This window comes from Ostrea edulis, chromosome 10, assembly GCF_947568905.1.
Source record: "Ostrea edulis chromosome 10, xbOstEdul1.1, whole genome shotgun sequence".
Classification (NCBI taxonomy): domain Eukaryota; kingdom Metazoa; phylum Mollusca; class Bivalvia; order Ostreida; family Ostreidae; genus Ostrea; species Ostrea edulis.
The window spans coordinates 17012011-17031465 of NC_079173.1; the positions used below are offsets into that span (position 1 = coordinate 17012011).

General features: G+C 35.3%; 1 protein-coding gene across 3 annotated transcripts in view; it reads left to right on the forward strand.

The window, feature by feature from the left end:
* The window catches only part of LOC125665171 (bifunctional 3'-5' exonuclease/ATP-dependent helicase WRN-like), a 48517-nt gene that overhangs the window by 3904 nt on the left and 25158 nt on the right, over positions 1–19455 (forward strand). For all 3 annotated transcript variants that reach the window (XM_056152107.1, XM_056152105.1, XM_056152106.1), the window contains exons 2-13: positions 2623–3099; positions 5225–5403; positions 6379–6445; positions 7022–7097; positions 8143–8210; positions 9733–9841; positions 11263–11337; positions 11571–11763; positions 12587–12693; positions 14749–14906; positions 15099–15190; positions 17613–17685. In XM_056152107.1, coding sequence (XP_056008082.1) covers positions 2646–3099; positions 5225–5403; positions 6379–6445; positions 7022–7097; positions 8143–8210; positions 9733–9841; positions 11263–11337; positions 11571–11763; positions 12587–12693; positions 14749–14906; positions 15099–15190; positions 17613–17685 — 1651 coding nt within the window. In that variant the 5' untranslated portion in view covers positions 2623–2645. The remainder of the gene's footprint in view (positions 1–2622; positions 3100–5224; positions 5404–6378; positions 6446–7021; positions 7098–8142; positions 8211–9732; positions 9842–11262; positions 11338–11570; positions 11764–12586; positions 12694–14748; positions 14907–15098; positions 15191–17612; positions 17686–19455) is intronic.

The following is a 19455-nucleotide window of genomic DNA, read 5'->3' on the forward strand; positions in this document are numbered from 1 at the left end:
AGCTGTTGAGTATGCAGAAAGAGAAGGAAAACTCACATTTATCGCGAAATCAAATGCCACGAGACGTGCAGTTCAAGAAAAGAAGGAAACCATAAAAGAGATACACAATGATTTGCAGGAAAAATACAAAGAACTCTGAACATTAAACAAAATGGTCTTCATGTACAATTTGTACATATGATGATAATAATAAATGGATAACAAAATTATATATATCATTTTAATGAATGCTCAATTATTAAAACAAAAATCACATTTATGCATAATGAATAACACAAAATCAAAAATTAAGAAATACATTAACATAATTAACCAGGTTCTCTGTTGGAGAAAGCTAAAAATTTTGGTCACCTATACATGAAGTGAGGTTCACAAAATCAACTGGTTTTAATACCTGCATATTTAAAACAAGAAAGAAATGGAAATTTAGTGTCTTCAGTCATTTTGAGATGGTGGTGCATTCTTTGGTACCCATCAATGAATAAGTGGTGACAACAAAGTTGTTTTTATAGGTTGCAGTAGTCTATCTAGATAAATGTGGAACTTGAGAAGCTTAGAATATGCTACTTTAGAAATCATAGTATCACATGCCAGCTATATAAATGTGTCAAAAACTTGTGGCATACATAAATGTGATAAGAATATTTGATAAATAATGGATTAATGATGCATAATTGTCTATAATTTTGGGTATGGAATTTTTAAAAAAATCCTGGAAAATAGGAACAAAAAAGGTGTATGAACCCTGACATTAAAAACCCTAATATAATCCCAAACTCAAATGCATTCCCTGATAGCATTGCCAACAGCCAGCAACCAGAAGCATAATCAATTATACATTAATTGCTCTATCTGGTGAATCATAATGAATCTACATTTAACGTGTGTCATGGACACTGGTAAGTATAGCCTAGGTGATTGCGATAATAGCTTAAATTTAATAATTTAAAAATTGTCTCTGACATTGTTTAGTAGATTATTGCCCAATGCTTAAACAAGCGAGAACCAAAGCTACTATCAGCTGCCCACAACACAATTTTCGAGTTATGATATAGTTGTTTCCCTTTGTTGAAATCTTTTGTACGGTGAACCGAGATGATACCACCAAGCTCAGTGTCCCAATTCAACTTGCTTGTTTAATATCAGTCAATTGGGTGCGAATTAGAATATAATATTAAAAAGAGATGCAAAGTGAAAAGCAATATGCCAATGACATTTTTTTTATTTCTTATTTATTTATTTCTTATTTTTTATTTTTTTTTTTTACAAATTGGGATCTATGTTTAAATATAAATGTTTGTCTTCCAGTAACTATTTCTATTGGAATCGAAAGTAGCCTAGTTTGTAAACTTTGGTAGGTTTTACAGATCGTCTGCAAACATTACTAGTACGAATCTATTTTACCACAATGATAATCTGATTAAAATGCTGTTTAATATTGAATAGTGTTGTTGTGATGATAGGTGTTTAGAGGAAGAGATAGTCTTGGCTATTCATGGGACTCATCAAATTTTCGTGGGACTCAAGCTGCTTATAAACCCTGAGTCCGGGACTCGTCTTCAATAATTTCTAGTGACAACCCTGATACCACCTGCTAATATAAACAAAGTACACGCTTTCATAACATTTATTGTAATCTACATAAGCAGTCTATAATGTAGGTATACACCCTGTACCCACCCAAGCGTTTAAAAAAATACTGAATGTACCTCCCTGACAGAAGAGCTGATATCTCGAAAATTGTGTATTGGTCGGTCAGGTGAATCTTAATGATTCTAAATCTAGCATGTCATGAAAACAGGTAAGTATAGGTAATTGCTATAATAGCTTGAATATAATCATTTTAAGAATTGTCTCTGAAATTGTCCAGTAGAATTGCTCACGTGTAAACAACAGAGAAACAAAACGATTATCAGCTGCAGCTGTGAATTTTGTGTACCATGTGACCTTTGTGTGTATTGGTGTGTGTGATGTCATATTTCTGTGGTCCGGTTTACCTGGATTTTGTCAGTTGTGAGTTTTAAGAAATGCAGAAAAAGCAACAGATTAGTCGGTCTAGGTCTAATTTTACTTGGGTCTGGAACACATCAGCAGACTCATCATATAAGACCTGTCCCAAATTTACCACGGCCAGGATACAGGGGTTTCAAATTTTGCATGAGAATGGCTACTGCTCAGCCCATTCATGTGAGCAATGTGGCCCATGGATGCCTTGTGATTTATGAAATAAAAGTACATGAGGGTATGAATTGCAATATTACTAATCACATCGGCATACTTCATGAAGTGTGTTACCTCTTCATGAAAAGTGTGCTTGTGTAAAGCATTGCAGCTCATACCCTCGTGTATTTTCAAAATTAAAATTGATTTCTTAATATATCTACATTCTTATATATTCTTATATCTACATTTCTGTCTAAATTCACAGCTGTTAAAATAGATGTTCTCTATCAAGATTGTATTGTTCACAATGGTGCAATGTTTTGATGGGGAAATGGTTATCATTGCAATTTGTAAAGATCTATATCAAAGGCAAAAACCTTTGGAAATGTAAATACACACAAAGTATATTAGAATAACTAAATTACTTTAATTTTAATTTATTTATTATTGTCATTGCAGAAGAAGTCGGAACAACGAAAACAATGGATTCGGAAAATGAAGTTTTAATAAAGAAGTTGCAGGAGCTGAGGAAATCGGTAACGAGCGTAATTAATCAGTTGGTCTCTGGAAACGATGTCACTACTGACGTGGACACCAAGCAAGTTTATCAGTACTTAGAGCAAGCAGGAAAGCTTCTCTCTGGTGTGGGGAAAATTCTCAGAGGAGAGACGCACAGTGGAACAGAAGCTGTTAAAGAAACATCGAAAAGTGTTTGTAGTCCTGTGTGTGATGAAAGTGAAAGTAGAACTACACAGAGCAGAACTACACAACCTGTAATATACAGAGTGGAGAGTAACTTTGAAAAGACAATATCGGAAAATGGCAGTCAGAGGGGTAGTCGGGGGGATATTGTGGTGATGAATGATGAAGTGGAGTCCAGGCAATTTAAAGATGAAAGTGACAGCAATTCCTCAGACTTAATCCTGGAAAACAATGGTATCATCAAATTATTTTTGACGAAAGGCAGTGATTTTCCTACAGTTTTCAAAAGGGTCTTGTGGCTATTAAAACTGGGGACATTTTTCAACATTTAGGTCAAATTGGGGAAAACCAGTATTGTAAATAAACTAAATATATTTTATCACACAAGTTATTAAACACAAATGGATGTCATTTTACATACAATGTACATTGTATTTAACTTTCTTTTCTTTAAGCTCTTAAAATTTTCAACTGTTCTATCTAAATCATCTTAAATTGATATGTCTTTGTCATGTCGTACGTAAATTATTCACATTGAACTTATTTTTTAATCAATACGTTTTTTGCCCGTTTTTCTTATTGGGAAAGGTGCAAGTTAAATTGGAAAAAATTGGTAATTTTTAGGAGGAGAAAGGGCCAATATTCAGGCCTAATAAGGGTCTTTAAAAAATCACTGAAAGGGAACGTATGTACTGTATGTACAATGCTGCTCAAATTAAATCTTGATCTTCATATTCAATATTTTATGAACAGGGATATGGTGTGGGACCTGCTATAATTTAGCTCACTTTAAACATGTTTAAGAGGATAAAAACTTGAGTGCACATTTTTTTTTATCAAAGTTTGTCATCTGTATCTGTCTGTAAACTTTTCACATTTTCAATTTCTTATCATTGACAAGAAGAACTAGGTCATTTTCATTGCCACAGAGCATCCTTGGGTTTAAAGTAGTACTCTACATCGTCATAATGGCTGACTTCCTTTAAAAACATGGATGAAAAAATTGATATCAGCAATATTTGACTTTTCATTTTCCATTTAAATACCTAGCTCAGTAGGTTAGAACACCGACTGCTGAACTGTAGATCGCAGGTTTGAGTACAGCAGGGGTTTTAAATTTTTTTCAGATTACCTACCAAAACTGTATTTATTGACAAAATAAAGTAAATTTGAAAATTTTCAACTTAAAAATATTGTTGTACATATCCTCCACTTTTCATCTACATCAAATTTCTCTGGTGTAGCATACCTCCTTAAAGGGATTCAAGTTTGGTCAAATTAAGGACAGTGCTATTTTCCAAGGGTAGATAATTAAACAATAGGGAAAATATGATAGGGTGATAAAAAAGATTTTCTCATGAACCACTGAACCAAAAAACTCAAAACATGCATGAAAGCATCCATATACTTGTTTTGTATTATATACTAAGATCATTGTAAGTTTGTTCAAACTATGAACTCCATTTGCCAGGTTGGAACCATGATAATCAATTAATCAAAGTTTCACAAAGAAATATGGAGGAACATTCTGTGAAAATCTTCTTCTCAAGATGTCAAATTTATATTCAATCCAATCATCTTGATACCAACTAAGTGTAGATTAATTTGTTAATTCCATAACCCTGTAATTTAGGATGCCAGGAACCTCAAAATGGGTTTTTATACGCCCGTCTTAAGACGGAACGTATTATGGTATGGCGTTCATGTCCGTCCGTCCGTCTGTTAGCTTTTTCGTGTCCGACCCGTAACTTAAATACTACAAGGCCTAGAATCATCAAACTTTGTCTGTAGATACATCTTGGGTAGAAGGTGTGTCGCACATTAAAACCAGGTCACTGTGACTTTTCATTAAGAAAATATGGCCATATATGGCAAAAACTTGTCCGGCTCATAACTTGAAAACTATTAGACCTAGAATCACCAAAATTGGTCAACTAATGCATCTTAGGTAGAAGGTGTGTCGCATCCTACTTTAAGGTCACTGTGACATTTAATTAAGTTGATATAAAAAAAAAAATGTTTTAATGGGTACAATCTATACTGTTAACAATATGTGACGGGCGTATCATGTGCCGTGGTGGTGCACTTTATTACATAGGGTCTGATAAAATAAAAATCTTTTTCGGTAATACTAAGGTATAATTTTACACATTAGTATGCTTGCAAGTATGCACATGAAGTGTAGATACAAGTTGACACTTTGACCCTAAGGCAATAATGGGGCCATAATTGGGATTTAGTTCAGGAGAATGATGTGCCACATTGTTTTACGGTATTCTTTTATCGTGGCTTTGATTATTTACTTTAGTGTGCATGTGTCTTGTTCTGTTCTTTACACTGTCAATCGTTGTTCATGCAGATTGTGATTCAGATGCAACAGATGACACACAGGAGGAATCAACACCAGAGATGCAATCTTCCCACAATTCCAAGCAATCCCATCATTCTCTTGGCTCGGACTTGCAGGAGGAACCAAGGGAAGGGGAACTAGATGATGGTTTTGGATCTGATGATGATTTTAATGACTGCATGTTACAGGTATGGTAAATTCAAGAGTACAGAAAAAAAAAATGTGAGTAGATATGTGAGATATGTTTACCATATTCATAGTGATTAAGGAATAAAGGGTTTTTGCACAATGAAACTTTAAAAGTTTAATTGCTAAAAAAATTTCCACAACATTGATCTGAATTGTAATGGTTGTTTATATCTCGAAGAAAAAAAAACTTTACAGGGCGACACACATGCAGCACAACTCAAAAAATCTGGGACAATGAATGCATGTTTGTTGCAAACTAGATCAATCCAGTTTTTTAGTACCACCTGTCTGTGTAATCATTACCAAATATGGAGCGTTGTCTTTTTGTTGTTTCATCGAGTGATGAAGGTAGCTAGCATTGCAGAAAAAATTCATAACCCACTTATGCGGGTTATGTAAATTTTTTCTGCAATGATTGTTACCTTCATCACCCGATAAAACAACAAAGAAAGCATTTTATTGGTTGATTATTTCGTACTGATTTAAGCTTTTCAATGTCTGATCAGGAAGCAGCAGAATGTTATAAAATTGTCTCCCCTCTTTCAGGGGAAAATTATGTCTCCCCTCTTTCAGGGGGAAATTATGTCTCCCCTCTTTCAGGGGGAGACATATTGTTTTTGTACTTTCCGTTCGTCTGTCACAAAATCTTGTGAACGCTTCTCCTCCTATATGGGTTATCATACAGACTTGAAACTTTGTACAATGCTTCATTGCCATTAGTAGATGTGCATATTGTAGGGACAGGAGGATCCAATTATTCTCCTAAAAGTTATAGTGGATCTAAGAGGGATGGAGGATGTAAAGTAGTTTGTGAACACACCTATATGGCTTATCTGATAGATTTTTTTCAGTGATTATTTGTATAAAAAAAAAAAGACTATAAGCAAATTGAGTTTGGTTCTTTGGCCACCTAAGATTTATAATCTTAGAAATATTTATATATGAGACTGTCACTGAGTTTTGAATATTTTCAGGAGATTGATGAAGCAGAGCGAAGTTTCAACAACAACAAGGTTGTTGAACAGGATGATGGAGATGGTGGTTGGTGTCTGTCAGATGTCTTGTATTGCTATCAGTTTTTGCTCTGTCACGCATCATGTGTTAACTATCATGAATTCCATATCCAAATGATAAAAATCCCAATGGACAGTCTGTTAGATATGTTAACTTCTCATAAACTACATTGTTATCTTAGTGGGTTTAGAGAGAAAAGTTATGAATATCATCATCATCGGTGAAAGAATTTTGGGTAAAACTCAAATGAATTATGTAAACTTAAAATAATTTTAGTTTTTAGTGACGACTGAAATCTAGAGGCTTCTACCAAGAATTGTAAATGTTTGGTCCCAGAATCAACATTTTAAGACCCCAGGGCAAGGCTAAAGTCATTATATATTGAAAATACATTTTAAGACCATTGCAAAATAATTTTTGTTCATTTGATAATATCAGACAGAGAGAATGGAGGCATGGCTATATATTGCAAAATTCATGGTCCTAGGGGCAGCAGTTTAGGGCCCATATTGGAATTGTATGAAATTCATGTACTTTTATGAAATGAATACTGAAAATCTTTTAAGATTTCACTCTTTGCATCTGAACATCTTATTTTTACAGATCCTCAGAATCAACCTATGGACCAGAAATACCTACAAGCTCTAAAGCAGTATTTTGGATATTCAAAATTCAGGCCGTATGACTTCTATTATGCTTTTAATGTTTTTCAGATGGAATAAAGGGATTTGTCTCCATTCAATCAATCCCATCAATTCTGTATTTTTAGTAGCCCTTAGGGCTAGTGATACTTTTATCTAATACTCAGGTGACTGATAAGGTCTGTGGACTAGTGATACTTTTAACTAATACTCGGGTGACTGATAAGGCCTGTGGGACTAGTGATACTTTTAACTACTATTCAGGTGACCGATAAGGCCTGTGGGACTAGTGATACTTTTAACTAATACTCAGGTGACTGATAAGGGCTGTGGACTAGTGATACTTTTAACTAATACTCCGGTGACAGATAAGGACTGTGGACTAGTGATACTTTTAACTAATACTCAGGTGACTGATAGGGCCTGTGGGCTGTCGATCAATAATTACCCCCATCCAAGGCCGCAACTCTATATCTTTACCTTATGAAGGTGACCTGATTTGTGCACACACATTTTCCCCTAGGACCTTCCAGTTGATACATACAATTATACACACAAATAATTATCTAATCCAGAGTCTCAAAAGCATGAACACCAGAGCATATAACAAAACTCTGTCTTATAGTATAACGATATATCGATGAAACAATTTCAAAATCAAATATTCCGGATTGTGATCAAAAGATATGGAAATTATATACTATGTCTTAAAGGAAAAGAAAGAATTAATAGTGGTACAGCAGCTTATGATGTATTTCTTAATTATATAAAAAAAAATACGTTGAGCCTGAGAAAGCCTTAATATACATGTATGTTGTGTTAGTTTGTTCTACAGGTTCACACCCGAGTATCGAATAATTTTATCTTTGGGAATTGAAGATCATGATCTGATTCAAAAAGCAGATGATAAGAATCGGAGGATTAAAATAACTCACCAAGATAATCACCTAGCCAAACCACTTTATTTATTACTGATTGTGAATTACTGATTGTAAATAACTGATTGTAAATAACTCATTTTGAATTATATGTCTATTGCCAGTAAGCCTTGGTGTCATATCTGTTTTACTGTTTTGTACACAGGATGCAGTGGAAGATTATTAACTCAGTGTTGAATGAGCAAAGAGACACCTGTGTTGTGATGGCAACAGGTTTGTACAAGCAAGGCTAGAAAACAGATCACGTACAGCACAGAGAAATTCACGATAGATATGGATACCCACTTGTGCCCGTACCCGGGGTTGAACTCGCGACCTGCGGAACCAAATCTCCTAGCAACATGTGACCAGCGATAGATTGCTCGACCATCACGCCTGGTCTATAAAACTTGCTTTCAATGACAATGGAATTCTCGCCACGCTGTCACACACTACATGGTCATTGAGGAGAATGGATATTGGACGTAGATTTAAGAGGATCATATGAAGCAAGTTTTATAGACGTGCCTAGATGGTCCAGCGGTCTAGCGTGCTGGTCAGATGCTGCTAGGAGATTCGGTTTCCCGGGTCGTGAGTACTCTGGTTAGGACCAAAGTGGGTATTAAAGCTTGGTGAATCTTTCTGTGTATATTAGTGTTGAAAAATCTCATAATCGATAATCGGTCATAATCGGAAGAACTGTATCAATCAATGATCGATATAATCGGTATTTACATGTAGTTAATAAATGTTTATTATTTTTCGGGTTATTTTTATTTAGTTTTATGGATATGTGGAGCATACACACTAGCTAGTGTCACTGAATTCCCACTTTTCAATGTGGAGTCCACTCTGACTTTCCCCTGCACATGTCTCGATATAAATTCGGGATTAAAAGTCAGATAGATTAGATATTAATTAGTGTATAGGCGACAGTCGATGATGTAAAATAGAATCGATAATCGGAATCAAAGAGACAAAAATGATCGACAATCGATTGCCCATGACAATCGTTTCATCATTAGTGTATATATAAACATTTGCAATGTTCTGGTCTTCAATGTTGTTACAAATATATGAGGGTTTTACTAATTGTAATGACAGGCATTTCCTCGTGAATGTGCAGCAGTTGTAAACATTGTGTGTATGAATACAGAAGTAAGGGATAAATATAGTACGTATATTTTTAACAGCTGGGGAATTCCGACAGAAATGAAAATAGAATGTAGGTATATGAAACAAATTTCATATTTAAAAACAAAGTACCAAAAACGGGGTTATATTGTTCATAACATTGTCTGTTCCAAAATATGTTAGTAGTAAACAAAAGGTGAGCATACTGAACATCAAAGCCTGTTGAAAAAATTGTGAAATTTATTTGCCCCTGTTGAGATTCAGACCCTGGGACTTGCGGATTATGCACTGAAAATTCTTGAAATCTTGGAAGCAGATTTTTTTTTCAGGAAGTGCAACATTGGGGGATTGGGTGATGAGTAATGGTGACGGGGTGCAAACTGTTGTACTGTTCAGTAAATCTGGTTTTTATTAGCTCAGTAAAGGATATTGGCCAAAAAACTGTCCATTTTGTGAGAGAAAGAACTGATCAAGGCCCGTATCATTTATTTCAGGCTATGGTAAAAGTCTGCCATCAGTACCCTTCTGTGTTTACACATCTATATCATTTTATTTCAGGCTATGGTAAAAGTCTGCCATCAGTACCCCTCTATGTTTACCCATCTGTATCATTTTATTTCAGGCTATGGAAAAAGCTTGTGCTATCAGTACCCCTCTGTGTTTACCCAGAGGTCTACTGTGGTAATATCACCTCTTATTTCCCTGATGCAGGACCAAGTGATGGGACTAAAGTAAGAACTTTCTTCACTTGATTTTTTTTATAATAAGAGATTTCATATTCCGTTAAAAATAGCAAGACACGTACATGTAGGTGGCATAGTGAAGGCTTCAGACGTCAGTAACTGACTTGTACATTATTCAGAAGTTATTTTTTTGTAATTTGAATCTCCAGTATTGTGTTGTTGATCTAGGATGTTCTGTGATTTCCTTTGACTGTGGAATATTGCAGAGAGTAAACTTTTCAGATCTTCAGTCTGTTCATTTAGAGTATATATATAGGTTTATATTCAAAAGCACATCTCATTGCGGTACGATGGAGAATAAAATGTATGTGCTAACACACAAAAAATAAAAACCGTAACTTTTTTAATGATACAGGGGTTCCTAAGGTCAAGGCTAAACATTTACCATCATAATCGCAGACTGCTTGGACGTTTATGCTGTGGAACCCTTTTCTATTTACATAGGCATTTTCGTCTGTGTTAGGTGCAATGATTCTGACATGGGTCCCATCTATGCATCCGATAAAATTTGGAAAGCCGGTCTGCTGGTAAAATCCGGTCTTTATTGATGCCCTACCAATGTTTGTTGTTGGCCATGCTATAAATTGTCCTGCACGATTGACAAGGGCATCGGTGACATCTTTCACAGCCTTAGAGACTGTGCTCTTCTCAAATCCTACAGAGTGTATCAAAGGTACGAATATTAAAGCTTCTGTGAAATCATTTAATCATACTTATTTATCACGACACAAGTTTCCGATTCCCACGTAACGAAAACCACGAAAAATGGTTTGATTACAATGTATATTTCTAAAGTTTTGTAAAATAATATAATGTACCTAATGTGTCCCCAATTACTTGCAAGAAACTACCGCTGGCGTAGAATCTCAGCGCAATCAGGATTTGTTGTACTACACTCAGGGCATGGCTTCTTTTGGTTGACCTCTCCAAGTCGAATGTCAACAGATTTGCTAAAAAATCGACCCCTCCTCGACCAAAACGGTAGCGTTTTCTCAATTCTTCGTCTGACCAACCCTGTAGTGGATCATCTAATGCTCTATATCGTCTTCTTTTTGTCTGAGGTGGACGCAGAGATAACCGAGTGGCCATATTTAATCCGTGTGTTAACCACAGCGTTAACTTTTAACACAGGTACTGAAGGTGGATTAAAGTTAACACAGAGTTAACACAGAGTTAACGCAGTGTTAACGCAGTGTTAACGCAAACTCGCTTTTGAAAAACAGTTAATCACATGGTTAACTTTAACACAGTAGTTAACACTGAGTTAACACTGTGTTAAAGTTAACCAGCTTTCGAAAAACCGGGCCCTGTTGTTTTCCTGATACTCTGAAGGGAAACAGCTGATGAATGACTGCATGTGTAAACAGAATCGAACTCTATTGATGTGTGTTGGTGATTTTATGTTTTAGGGCTGCCAATATTGATGCCTGCTTCTTAGGATCAGCTCAAGAGAAGTCTGGACAAGTTCTCCAAGACATGAACAGGTGGACAGCCTCACAGTTTGGGAATTTCAATAAAGTTCAATTGGAACATATTCCATCTAATATATTTTTCTTCTTTATTTTAAGATTTTAAGAAAAGTTTACATACATGCAGATAGGCTAGGAGTTTACTTTGTTCTATGTTGTAAATCTGTGTTATAGGGGTAAATACAAGATATAAACTAGGATTTTACTGTGTGCTGTGTGCTAATTCTGTGTTATTTTTACATTTATAGGGGTAAATACAGGATAGTATACATCACCCCGGAATACGCGTCTGGCACCGGAGAAAGTTGCCTGACCGATCTAGACAGGAAGGTGGGCATTGACCTGATCGCTATAGACGAAGCCCATTGTGTGTCACAGTGGGGTCATGACTTCAGGTCAGCCTACAGGTCACTAGGTCAACTCAAACAAAAATTTCCAAAGGTAATTTCTAGGTCAATGGAATCACTCAGGTGACCCATTATGATCTGTTTCTGTCTGTATGTCTGTCTGTCACTTTGAAAGCTTTGAAACAGAATGAAAGAACTCTTGTATAGGGCATGCATGGTCACAAATTTTTGTTAATCTTGAATGCAATGAGAGGATTTAGTCTTTGGAATAAATATTTTGACATTTGAATATAGTATTTCTAATACTATTTTGAATCTTCAGAGCAGCTTTTGTCACAACATAGAAACTAGTGGCTATTGATTCCTGATGCATGTTCAGTCATGCCTTGGTATAATGTCCCCTCCCCCCCCCCCCCCCCCCCCCCCCCCCCCCCCCTTTTTAGGTTTGTAATATATGTGGTTATAATCATGATTTTACATTTGTAATCTGATTATAATCATGATTTTAGGTTTGTAATCTGGTTATAATCATGATTTTAGGTTTGTAATCTGATTATAATCATGATTTTAGGTTTGTAATCTGTGGTTATAATCATGATTTTAGGTTTGTAATCTGATCATAATCATGATTTTAGGGTTTGTAATATCTGTGATTATAATCATGATTTTAGGTTTGTAATCTGTGATTATAATCATGATTTTAGGTTTGTAATCTGACCATAATCATGATTTTAGGTTTGTAATCTATGATTTTAGGTTTGTAATCTGTGGTTATAATCCTGATTTTAGGTTTGTAATCTGGTTATAATCATGATTTTAGGTTTGTAATCTGTGGTTATAATCATGATTTTAGGTTTGTAATCTGTGATTATAATCATGATTTTAGGTTTGTAATCTGATCATAATCATGATTTTAGGTTCCTGTCATGGCACTGACTGCCACAGCAACACAGGAAGTTCGACTGGACATCTGCAAGAGTCTGAAACTGAAGAACGCCAGTATAATCTGTACAGGGTTTGACAGGTAAACAGTACTGCTCCCCATAATTCCAGGTAGATATATATGAAACGGCCTTAATATTTCAGGCATGTGGATTTTTCATGTTTGCAGAACTATTGTAATTGTAATTAAAAGATGTATATAGTGCCCTATCAACATTAGTTCTCTAAAGCGCTCTACAAATGTGAGAGAAAAGAAAATATAAAATCGATGTGCACATACATGTGAATAGAATATTCATAGTGTCAGAATTAAAATGCATAATTATTATTATTAATACAGTAAAACTCGAATATAGCGAACACGGATATAGCGAAATTACGGCTATAGCGAAGTGAAAACGATTTCCCCGGCAAATTCTTTATCTATTCTATATAAAAATTCGCGTCTATAACGAACACGGATATAGCGAATTTACTGATATAACGAAGTAAATTCATATTCCCCTTGAATTAAAAATGAAAGTAAAAATCACCTTTTATAACGAATTTATTTTTTTCATTTTAAACTCTGTGTGATTTTTAACAATCGTTTTCCATTGACAGAAAGGATCCACACTTATTACAAAATTTCTGTTTGTATATTTTCAAAAAAGGTTGTTAACGCAAAACAATACTCACACATACATTTAGGAAATATATTGTCGGTATTATTTACTATTCTCGTTAATTAAATTTGAAGTTTGATTGCATTTATTTTATCGTACACCCCTTTATTTGTGTAAAGCAGCAAGTAAATGACAATTGCAATAGACTGTACTTGTATGTATTGCGCAAAATTTTGTTGACATTTCTCTCTCGACATGTTCTTGCATGACTTAATAATCCATCAAGATAAGTTATCATATATAAATCAATGTGTATATTTCTTGTATAAAAATATTTCGTCTTGAAAATGTATAGGCTTCATTTCTCTTAAAGACGATACAAACGCAAGTATATCGATTGCTGCTTTCTTATATAACTGGTATACATGCAGAACAAATCAGTTTTATAACGAATTCGTTGTATTTGAATTATGAATTCGCTATAAACGTATAGCGAATTATGCTTATAGCGAAATTTTATAGAGGGTCCCCAGAAATTCGCTATATCAGAGTTTTACTGTATATATAGCGTCTAATGTAATGATATAATTTAAATACCCTAATAACATTTAAAACAACCCTTAGGGATAATTAAATACATAGAAAGGACATAAGTATAATAACAAACTACAGTTCAAATAACAACTGAGGTTTTTTTTTTTTTTATAACACTGTGACACTGAAAATCAGGTCATTAAAACTCTTAGAATGGGTAGTATTTTTAAAACAACACCAATGTTTTAAGGGAGGTAATCCATACATATGTTGGAGAGAAATGCAGTACTTAACATTGTTCAATAATCATTGCATCAAAAAATACACATATTCTTCATAAATTGTAGCTACATAACAATTGATATGAATATTTATTTTCTAACATTAATGATATAAACATATGCAGTATTGTACTACAAAATTTGCAAAGATTTAACAAGCACATCACAGAACAGAGAGAGGATCCCATTGTCTCATGGGAGTGATATCTTAGCTGATGGTGTTTCATGTCTGTCCAATTGAGATTCCGTTTACCTCTTGGGAGTAAGCCATGGTGTTTCAGAGTTCAGTTGGAGATTGAAAGATTAGTTTGATAAGAGCTAAATTAAATTTGTCCAGTCAGACTGATTAAAATGAAACCTCTCACTTTGCACGATATACGGAAAATCGCTGCCGTATATCGAGTGAAGTGAGAGGTTTGATTTTAATCAGATTGTTGTCCAGTTAAAGATTAATTTATGAGTATAATCTTTATACAACCAAAAATACATGTAAGTGATTCATACCATGTTAAATGAATGTTCTAAATATACATGTATGTAACAATTAAAAATGAAATGTGTTTAGGAATGTATCTGTAGATATTTAAACAATTCGAGAAATAATTGACAAGTCCCAGAGCGTAGGTCTAGTCACTCCAAGTGAACATTCTGGTCGTCATCTCTCATTGTGTGTTGCTTTATGAGAAGAATTTCTTGTAAGGTTTATTTTCATTTCAGACCTAACCTGTTTCTCTCTGTGGGATTGAAGACTGACATTGCCTTTGATCTGCGCTCTCAGATGACAAAACAGGGTTACCGCTACCACTTTGATGGCCCAACCATTATCTACTGTCCCACAAAAAAGTCCACTAATGAGGTGGCAGCAGTCGTTAAAGGTAACCATTGAAATAGGTAAAGATAGTGACCACTGAAATTGGTAAAGATAGTGACCATTGAACTAGGTAAAGAAGATGACCATTGAACTTGGTAAAGAAGATGACCATTGAACTAGTTAATTTATGAAAGATGACTAATGAACTAGGTAAAGATGGTGACATGAACATTAAATAAAACATTGTATTTTATAGGTATGAATATACCAAGTGCACCTTACCATGCAGGACTGTCGCAAGCTGAGAGAAATAAAGCTCATAGGCAGTTCATTAATGATCAGATCCAGGTCAGAAACACTAAGGGCTGTTCCAGAAATGATCAAATGGGGGGGTCGGGCAGCAAACGATATTTTTTTGTATGGGTGGTCGTATTTTTTCATATTTTAATTGGTCCGTGGTTGGACTGTTAAAAAAATATTTATTATGGGTGGTGGGTAGTTTCTATTGTTTTAATTTGTGCCATGTGGGTGTTGAGTTTTCAGAATATTTTTATTGTCGCTCTTGTCGTGTTGGTTACAAAACGTCGGAGGGAAAATTGAAAACGAGCTTTCGAAATGCTGCTTTCGAAATCGGAAATCGGAAGTAACATAGAACTATTCGAGTTGTCGCTCTTTGCAGCGCATAACTTTCCATAACGGCACTCTTCAAATTAGAGGCGCGTTTAGTAGGGTCCCTTTGGACGTGATGGCGGCGAACTCTGTTCTGTAGATTATTACAGTTTACAGTGCATCTATTTTGGGAATATTTTGAAACCAATAGGTATTCCGTTTTCTAATAAAAATAGGCAAACCTTAGTTGATTTATACGAGGGTACCGATGCGTTATATTTATCAGTCGGTGTGATGGTGATATAGAGGCCTCCGGGCGCGGGCTCCATTAGAAGACGAACGATTCGTAGAAAAACATATCCATACCCATTTCATGATAATAGCATCGTTTGAACTCCCAATCTTTCCAACATTCCCGCCATAGATGCCTTTCATTGTTGATGTGACATCGTTTCTTCAGAACTACTGTGATACAATGTCGCACAGGCATTACCGCGTCATTGACTAGAATGTTTGTCCCGAAAACCTCGCGAGATTTGTACCGTTTTCATTTTTAAAAATATTTTTGTGGTGGGTCTGGTTAGTTTTTTTTTTTTTTTTAGATGGGTCATTGTAAAATGAGTTTATTAATTTGATGGGTCATGGGGTAATTTTTTATTTTTTTTTTATGGGTGCTTGGTATATACAAAAGGTGCCTCCCGACCCCCCCATGTATTTATTTCTGGAATAGCCCTAAGATAATATTGTATAATGGTAAAGATAATTTTCAAAAGTGTTTGAAAGACATTTAAATCATTTTCATCAGTGAAATATTGTACCATGGTAATGATAGTTTGAGTGCTTAAGATATGTTAATTGCATATTCAGCCATGAGATATTGTTATATATCCACTGGATAAATTTCACACTGAAAATTGAAATAAAAAGTCATTTTACTGAGACAATCCCACTATACTAGCTAGTGTTTTAAACATGTCACTGGTACAGCCCTTATTAGTGTTTTAAACATGTCGCTGGTACAACCCTTATTAGTGTTTTAAACAGGTCGCGGGTACAACCCTTATTAGTGTTTTAAAGAGGTCGCGGGTACAACCCTTATTAGTGTTTTAAAGAGGTCGCGGGAACAACCCTTATTAGTGTTTTAAACAGGTCGCGGGTACAACCCTTATTAGTGTTTTAAACCGGTCGCGGCTACAACCCTTATTAGTGTTTTAAACCGGTCGCGGGTACAACCCTTATTAGTGTTTTAAACCGGTCGCGGGTACAACCCTTATTAGTGTTTTAAACAGGTCGCTGGTACAACCCTTATTAGTGTTTTAAACAGGTCGCGGGTACAACCCTTATTAGTGTTTTAAACATGCCACTAGTACAATTTTTATTAGTTTTGTCAGAATGATCGATTTATAGTTGATCATCTGCTGAAAAAGGTCTCCGATTTCCTACAATCAATTTGATAATTGAATGTAATCTGACAGCTAAATTTTAATACTGCAATTATCTTTCTTCATTTTTCTCCAAAAATTAGAGCTGTTGTTAGCATTACATAACCTTTCAGGTTTTGTCATCAGCCATTTTAACATACCTGCATTTGTTGAATCATGCGGTTGATATCAACTCAGAAGGCGAGGTACAGTGCTTTGTGCAACATTGAAATCTCTTGCAACTGCAAATTGTGACATATTCAATTGTATTGCTGCGTTGAGCATCATTCAGATGCGGCATTTCTCAAGTAGCAGTTACATGACAGACATCCCAATCAAGTATTAAGAAACCTCACATACTGTATAATGGACTACCAGTGCTGGAATCATGTTTAATTGTCCTCCATTTCTATAGAATATATATCCAGTAAACAATAGTGTTAGGTGTGAAAAGGAGTAATCAGGTGATTCATTTTAAGTACACCCCCACCCCCCCAAAAAAGCATGTAAAAAGTATTTGAAAAGTTTCAGCGAAAAGTTACTATTTTGTGTTTCTTTTTTGATAGTATATATACTTGAAATTGAAAATGGCTGAAACGGAAAGTCATGATGGTTAAACTGAAAGTCATGTTTAAAACATCAAAACACTATCAATACCAACCGCTATACAAACTCTCCTTACCTCATACTATTAACAGAATGTGAAAAGGCTATACAAATTCCCTATTATTTTTTTGCAGGTTGTTATAGCAACAGTGGCTTTTGGGATGGGAATTGACAAACCTGATGTTAGAAAGGTCTTGCACTATGGAGGTAAAGGATTTCTAGATGTTAGAAATCAAACTTTTGGAATTCATGTTCAAATGAACGGCACACTGCCAAGTAGACTTGGGAAATGAAATGGGTATAGTAAAAACAGAATTAAGTCCTTAATTGATTAAAACTCATCAAAACAATTAAGGAGGAATACTACACCATAGAAATTTGATGTAGATGAAAAGTGGAGGATACGTACAATAATATTTTGAAATTGAAAACTTTCAAATTTACTTTATTTAGTCAAAAAATGCAGTTTAAGTAGAAAGTATTTTGAAAAAAAAAATTAAAACCCTTGCTGGACTACAGCTCAGTAGTTGACATGCTAACCAACTCAGCTAGGCAATTAAATCTAAACAAAATAGACAAATATTGCTGACCCCTGGGGGTAGGATGGAGCCACAATAGGGGATCAAAGTTTTACATGTGAATATGTAGGGAAAATCTTCTTCGGGGGATGGGGGAGGGGGCAGAATAGGAGGGGGAAAATATTTTAAAATCTTCGCAAAAACCATTCAGCCAAAAAATTTGAAATTTACTTGAAAGCTTACTGTTATAAAGTTGATCCAAATTTGTGCAAATTATGGTCCCCATGGATTAGTTTGGAGCCACAATACTGGATCAAAGTTTTACATGTGAATACGTAGGGAAAGTCAACTCTTTAACAAATTTCTTATCAAAAACCACTGGACCGTCAAAGTGGAAATCTATCTGAAAGCCACTTGACATATTCAAGTTTCTTAAAATCATGGTCCCCGTGGGCAGGGTGGGACCACAACAGGGGATCAAAGTAGAGGATAAAGTGGTGTAAAAGTCTTTAATAGGATTTGAACCCACTCTAACAAGCTAAGATTCTCTGTCATTACTAATCTCTGGATTTAAACCCACTCTAACAAGCTAAGATTCTCTGTCATTACTAATCTCTGGATATGAACCCACTCTAACAAGCTAAGATTCTCGATCATTACTAATCTCTGGATTTGAACCCACTCTAACAAGCTAAGATTCTCTGTCATTACCAATCTCTGGATTTGAACCCACTCTAACAAGCTAAGATTCTCGATCATTACTAATCTCTGGATTTGAACCCACTCTAACAAGCTAAGATTCTCTGTCATTACTAATTGCTGGATTTGAACCCACTCTAACAAGCTAAGATTCTCTGTCATTACTAATCGCAGGATTTGAACCCACTCTAACAAGCTAAGATTCTTTGTCATTACAATACTAACTTAGTGACACTATATCTACGAAGAATTTAAAAAAACAAACACAGTAAACCGTGAATTAGGGGCAGGCCATTCAAACTTTCCAATGTGTAGTATGTTGGAATCTAATTGATTAGAGTGACTTCCCTTTGTGGAGTGTTCCAGTTGTAACAGTGGGTGGATCTGACTGCCATTAGAATTTCACTGAGACAAGAGATAATGTTTAATCATAGTCACAGGTATAATCATAGAATGTAGGGGGTGTTAAGGTTGAAAGTATATAATAAGAAATCTTGTTTGAAGTAATTATGAAGAAGAAAAGTAAGGCTATGAATTGGCTCGATGATTTGTATACGTTATGCATTTACATCCACATGTAGTGCAGATTTAAAATTGTTCAAATGTATGCCTCCCTCCCCAGAAGAAGGATGGGGTAATTTGTCAAATGCATGCCCCTCCCCCCCCCCCCCCCCCCCCCCCCCCCCCCCCCCTTTCTGCTCAGGAAAAAGGATGAGGTGACCATCATATGATTACAATACAGAAGTAATTATACCCCCCG